This window comes from Halyomorpha halys, unplaced genomic scaffold (assembly GCF_000696795.3).
Source record: "Halyomorpha halys isolate HHAL.00 unplaced genomic scaffold, Hhal_1.1 Scaffold1472.1, whole genome shotgun sequence".
Taxonomy (NCBI): domain Eukaryota; kingdom Metazoa; phylum Arthropoda; class Insecta; order Hemiptera; family Pentatomidae; genus Halyomorpha; species Halyomorpha halys.
In genome coordinates this window covers 36,835-44,152 of record NW_027104804.1, presented here as the reverse complement: position 1 = coordinate 44,152, position 7,318 = coordinate 36,835, and the positions used below count along the sequence as shown (strand labels likewise).

Genomic DNA, 7,318 nt, shown 5'->3' with positions numbered 1-7,318 from the left:
CCTTTTTAATTTTCCAAATCTGTTAATTAAATTAAATGTCCTACTTTATCGCTAAAATCTACATTTAAGGTTGAGACGACCTATTGCAAATTAAATTTAATAATAGGGGTTCTGGCAACTGCTAGATTTTCCACTCGTGTTCAGAAAGCTTGCGACTTTAGCGATCTTATTAAGCACCAGTGGTGCAGCGAAAGAGATTCCTTGGGATCCTCTCTGAGGCGTGGGGAATAGAGCGGTCTCATAGGTTCTCAGACCAAGTGTGTATAGCATTGCAAAGTCTATTGAAATCTTTTCCAAGTCGAATATAACCTTTTCCATATATCACTTTAACATTGTATAGTTCGGTCCATTAGGTTGGCCCAAATGCTAAGGTAAGTAACAGGATGAATGTGAAATAGCGATGGAACTTATTGTTTATTTGAATTCTAATAAAACAACCATAAGAAAATTGATCCATTATAATTTTTGAAAAACGCACTTACCGACTGAAACGTCGAAAATGATAAAACATAAATAATAAAATTTATAATCAATTTGGCTCGTAATTTAACCTCATAATAATTTATTAATAACCTTATAATAAGTTACAAGCAGTTAAAGGTGCAGTTGCTTTCAGCTGGGCAATCCAACCTCATCTCGAAGACTGAAGTCCATACTGATGCAAAACATCCTACTTTAAAACACTATTTATTTTTTTTTTCTAATTTATAATAATTATTGAATTATTATTTCATTTTAATATTTTTTTTTTATTAATAATGCATTAAATATTATTTATATTTGTGTGTTAACATTTTTTTCTATTTCATTCTTTGATTACGTAACTAATTCCAATTTCAATGATTTATTCTTATCCTTTACATTTATTCAATGTTTATAACATTGTAAATGGTTAGCGGTCTGTTTTGCACAATACTGTACTCTCTCCCAATAATCACCTGTTAAAAGAAAATCAAACTGTTACGGTAGACATAAAGATAAAGAAATTGAATTTCACTGCCTTAAGCATTACGTTCTGATATTTGTAACTGTCTGAATAAAATTATGTTCCATCCCTGAGCTTAAATTCAAATATTCTTCCTTTTTTTATTATTTACAATTGAAAATATAAATAATAGTTAACAATAAGTGGACAAAAATGATTAATGATAGGCTATAGGAAAGTGACATGTAAAACAAACAAGATTATATCTATGTTTTCTTTTTCAGACAAATTTTCCAAGAATATGAAGAAAGCGAAGAAATTAAATAAATCGAGAAACAGTGAGTGATATTACCTCAATATGATAGCAGCTAAATAGCACCATACATCCTAAATACTAACATTACATAATAAGAACTAGCAAATAATACTATGGTATAATGTTGTATGCAGCCTAAAGATTTACATCACATTATAAGAAATAGTAAATAATACCATACATCTAAAGTACTTACATCAACTTAATAAGAAGTAGCAAATAATACCGTACATCCTAATGACTCACATCACATTATAAGGAGTAGCAAATAATACCAAACATTCTACGTACTTACATCACATAATAAATAGTTAATAATAACATACATCACATAATAAAAAACAGTAAATAATACCAAACATTCTAAGTACTTACATCACATAATAAAAAGTAGCAAATAATACCATACATCCTAAAGACTTACATCACATAATAGGAAGTAATAAATAATGTCATACATCCTAAAGACTCATATCATATAATCAGGAGTAGTAAATTGTACCACATACATTCTAAGAGGATTCTTAGGGGTCTCATAATTTAGTTTGGAAGATCATAGCTGCCTCTCCATTTCCAATTTGATATAAAAATCATAATTTACATTATAATATATATTATTTATTAGAAGCATATTTAAATCCACTACTTTATTTGCATATTCATACAACTAACATTTTTTCAGATATAAATTAATATTGTCTTTTTTCTTTTTCAGAAATAAAACCTTCGACCACACCCATGGCTTGGGCTTCCAATAAAACCAATTCCATCAAAAACGGGTCGAATACAAATAACAACAACATCAATAGTAAGTATTGATTATTTTTATGAATTTTTTGCACAACACACTCCTCACTTAAGAATATATGTATTGTTGTGTTGATATTGAATTGATTAAAGTTATTTGGAAACACGATTATCCAAGCAGAAGTCGCCAATTTATGCCGCGTCGTTTCTTTGTTTTGAAATAGGTTTATTTAAACATTTAAACCCAAAATTCATCTAATTGTAAGTATTTATTATTTTAGAAACAAAAAAAAAACATACAATTAAATTGAAATTCAATTGAAGATGAAATTTTTTAATATTACGAAAGCAAACTTCACTTCACAATAATAATTAAGTTTTCATAATTCAACAAAACGCTTGTGCCAGCTATGTTTGAAAAATAATTTTTGGTAAGAAAAAAGATACGAGCTGTCATTATGAGCTCTGGAAAAATACTTTCCTGTTTTCCGTCCATCCAATGCAATGTTGTTAAAATAATTTAAATGACACAAATATTTAAATGTCTAACAAAGTATTTCAACTGTTAAAAAATATATATAATATAAGTTATATCAACCATGTAAGGGCCACCAGGCCGATCTGGTATAAAAATAAAAAATAAGTAAAAAAATAACAAAGTATTTCATTATTTTTTATCATCATCTTGTTATGTTTTTAAGTTCAAAATAAGTATTGATTTTGAATCTTAAAAATATGGTTCACTTTATATACATTTTTTGTTTATAAGTTCGTGTTGGTGGTGGTATACTAAATAAATTCATGAAAATCGGCTTTATTTTGTATAGACTGCACCGTTCCTGTCTTTGAGAAATCCTTGCGTCAAACTAGCATTTATTCAAACATTAAATTTACTATTCAAAATTACGAAATATTTATATTGCTTGCTATTGATAAAATAAATGTTATTTATCATTATAAAGTATTAAAATGCTAATAAATGCATCTAATAATCAAATATTTAAAAAAAAAAATATTTATCAATCGCAAATAATTCTTAATTTAAAATTATGAAATAAATAAATTTAAAATATAAATATTTTCTATTATCATCATAATAATAATATTTGCTTTATATTATTGGTATTAGCTTTTTCTTTTTCAATACTAATATTTCATTGTCCATCTTTCTTTGTACGTTTACTGTCTATATGCCAACAGTTATCCTTTTCTGATTTTATTTTACAATAGACATAAAATATCACTAGAATATATATTTAGCACAATTTATTGAAATCTTGAAGTCAGAAACTAAACATGAAGTTAACAGTAATAGTAATAAATTAAAAATATCTGTTTTGTATTAATCTTATTTTTTTATAAACTTTTTATTGAATTAATTCAATTAATCAGCCACTCTGTAATAGCTGGTGTAGAGAACGAACATATCATGTTAACTAATAATATAACATAACAGAAAAATAATACTCATCACAATAAAACAAAATTTTACTAAAGACGATAGAAGAAAGTCACATGTATTGCTGCAACGTACACACTCATTCAGGTTAAAGAGAAAATATTAATAAATGAGATAATAAAAACAATATCTAATTTGAATGGGACGTTGAAAAATAGACATAATCAAATAAAACAAAGCATGAATCAGTACGGCTTGATAGCCGAAGTTATTTTACTGTTATAAACAACAAGATACATTTGTTGAAATATTGTCCAAACTTTTTATAATTGTTAATATTATTTTCAACTTAAATGTCTATAAAGAACTGAGGTACATCTCTATTTATCAAAAATAAAAAGATATTTTTGAGTGATTTAAAATAAAATACTTCTTTAATTTTGTTATTATTATTACTTTTTCATATAATTGTTTTATTTTACTGTTCAGTAATTAAAATAATTTTTTAAAAAAATCATGAAGATTTTTGAATTTTCCTTTCAAAATTCAGTGTTTGGAAAATCTTAAGAATACTTTACAAAATCTAGTTCTTGGTTTAATAACTGCTTACAATCAAAATAGTTCTTAAAAACAATCAACTAAATTATGAATTTGTTTGTTTCCTGAAAAAAAAAATTAAATTGAAGTAATAACTTTTTTTGAAGTAGCCCATTAAATCTACAGGTTAAATGACTAGGCCATGTTCGTTTTTGTAATTGTAAGTTTTTAATATTTAGAATCTTATGAATGAATAATAATAATAATAAATAACGCCGATATTTGAGTACTAATAACTTTACTTCGTTTTAGGAAACGTGACGCAGAAGAGACCACGATGGTATTTTTTCAAACGAAACCCGAAGAATGCATCAACAACTGAAAACACTAAGATGAATAACTCAACACCGTCTGTTCCAAACGAACGTAAAGGAAATCAAACGTTAGAAAAATTGATACAAGGTAGGCAACAATACTTTTGCAGAATTTGTCATTTACAATAAATTTTTCGAGACTTGATCAGCATATAAACAATAAATCAATCTGACAAGTTAAATCTAAACAAGTTCTAATAAATACGTATCAGTTTAATCATTAAAAGTATTTGAACAACATCATACTTATGAAATTAAAATTTATGAATGTTTAGAATATAGTATTTATACAATTAAGTACACTTTGTATAATTGTAATATATTATGCATGCACCGAAATCAAAGTATTGGAAAACAAAAGCTAACCTTTTGAACCATCTAGTAAAAACATAAAAAATTTTGGCGTTAATTCAGTTCCGTTCAAATATTTCGTAGTTAATTCAAATAAACCAAACGTGTTTCAGAAGTGAACTAATTTTATTTTACTTTTATGCTAAGAAAAAAAAACTTCTATCCAAACAATTTATATTGAATTGTCAAGACAGTGAATTCATATTTTATTTCTAAAAAAAAAAAATTAAAAAATATATTATGTTCCGATTTTGAAAAGTTTCCTTCTTATGCAGGATCAGGTCATACAAACAAAAAAATAAACTTTTTTCCAAACAGCTGTAGGTTAAGTGCATCAAGTTGTTAAAATGTACCTGTTATTGACAGGCCAATCTTTGTTATTAAATATTAAGAATTTGGATCAACAAAAAACCCTTTAAAAATTGGTTCCTGTTGTAAGCTGAGGATTTAGTTTAAGGAAAGCATCTTTCATTAATTGTTATTTTTAAAAAAACACATTATAGTTAAATTCTGTTAATTTTGCAAAATAATTAATCTTCTTAGTATTTTCGACTTTCAAAAATTAGAAATTTGGATTTTTTTTATTTTTGTAATAAAATTATAGTTTAATAAACTAAAAATAATTTATGAGATGTAAATCTCAAATCACCTTAAGTCCCCGCGTCGTAAGCCTACCGACTGTCCTACAGTATACTTTTAAAATGTTGCTCCTACCCTTGTAGAACAGATCCTTTACCTTGGACTACATCTGGACAAACGACTAACTGGGAATCCTTGCATAAGACTGAAAAGACAGGAAATGCACGTGGAATCCGCCTATTACAGCACTTACAAGACAAACAGTCTAAACTTCCAGTTCATTACATAAGACTGATCTGCATCACAGTAACAAGGCCTCTCTTGAGCTGAGGGCTCCACTAAACCTTAGAATTCCTCTCATATCCAATCCAAAATCCTTCATAAAATCCTTAATGCTCCTTACTTTGTCACTAATAAAATCATCCATAAAGACATTAATGTCCCATATGTAACCGATCAAGATCACAACCAGACATCAATCCTTCTATTATATACTTCCTAACTACCCAAACCTACTAGTTACTAACCTAGCTTCCTCTTCCATTCCTGACAACTCTCCCAAGTGCCTGAAAAGAGGATGGTCACGAGACCTTGTTATATAAAAAACTTATGAGAGTGCTACCAATGGGTAGTTTCTCTACATATTTGTATCATGACATTATGATCTTACATCAAATTTACTGGATGCATTATTATGTACAGTTGTAAATGTCAATAAAGATTAAAAAAAAAAGCATTAAATAAAAACAAGCCAAACGAAAATTAAAATGGCCTCAACTCTTTTATATACTTTACGTTAAGTAAACAGGACTTTATTTATCGTTTGAAACACGATCTATGTTTATTATATTTCTGTGAGCAAGTGCCAAACCGTATTCTCCTTTTTATTATTTTAAATTCTAAATATATATTTTTTTTAAATACTTTTTATTTATTGATAGATATTACAATCTACCACACAATCGTGGGCAGATTGTAATAGTGATGAATGATCACATTCATACTAAAATAAAATAAAATAAGAATAAAAATAAATGAAAAAAAAATCTCTCTTAAAATATATGCAAACAGAAGGATAAAAAAATTAACAGAATCAAACTATGTGTATAAAAAAAATAATACAATTTCTAGTCACATCTAAATATTAGCATTCAGTGTAAATGTAGATGATAAAGACATAATAAATTAGTCCAACAATTGATAACAACTTTATTTTAGACATCGAAAGGAAGAAAAAATTTAGATGGTCCTTATTTGGAAGAAGAAAATTAAATGCTACGAAATTGAGTACCACTAATAAAAACCCACAAGGTGCGTAACAATCCTTCAACAGTAAAATATGGTATACTTTAATTAGTCCTAATCATAATGTGAATAAAAAACAGCTCTGAAGGGTGAAATTGGAATAAATTCTTTATAATTTTATTACAATTAAAATTACTCATATAAATAATTATTAATACAAAAATATCATATATAAATTTGATCAAGTTTTGTAATAACTCTCGTCAGTAAAAACTAAATTATACCTCTTTTTACTTTCATTTACCTATACATGATAGTATACTATATGTTAGTTCGTGGGTCGTGACAAAAAAGGTAACTTATTTCAAACTAAGGTTTGGCTGTATATTATGATTATAATTACCATCAATTATAATTAGTCAATTACTATAAAACAATAAATGTACGTCTGGTATCTCAATACCTTTAAAATAAAAATAACGAACAGGTCCATGATATTGTCCCAGAGAAAAAGCAAATGAACGGAACTTTCTTTAAAACATATTTTGTGTAGGTTTGAATTAGTAGTGAAAACTAAGTTTGTTTTAATTAATAAAACCCTTAAATTTTTATTAGTAACCTATCAATCATCCAAATTTATTATCACTCTTTTATGAACATTACTATTCATGAGAAGATCATCTTAAACTTAATTTAACAAGATTAATTTTGTGTACAATGAGACCTCCTCTGTTTGTCGAATGACTCATAACATATCAAACTTTTCTCAAGATGACTAATTTTCGACACAAATAACACAATGTCATTATTATTTTTTAAATATATTTTTTTCTGCTTTTGAGTGA

General features: G+C 26.7%; 1 protein-coding gene across 1 annotated transcript in view; it reads left to right on the top strand.

Annotated features, from left to right (window-relative positions):
• The window catches only part of LOC106689804 (uncharacterized), a gene marked incomplete at both ends in the record, with an annotated part of 120,523 nt that overhangs the window by 76,457 nt on the left and 36,748 nt on the right, over nucleotides 1-7,318 (top strand). The window contains 4 exon segments of the mRNA XM_014434987.3: nucleotides 1,210-1,263; nucleotides 1,957-2,049; nucleotides 4,237-4,386; nucleotides 6,447-6,539. Of these exon segments, the coding sequence (XP_014290473.3) occupies nucleotides 1,210-1,263; nucleotides 1,957-2,049; nucleotides 4,237-4,386; nucleotides 6,447-6,539 (390 nt within the window).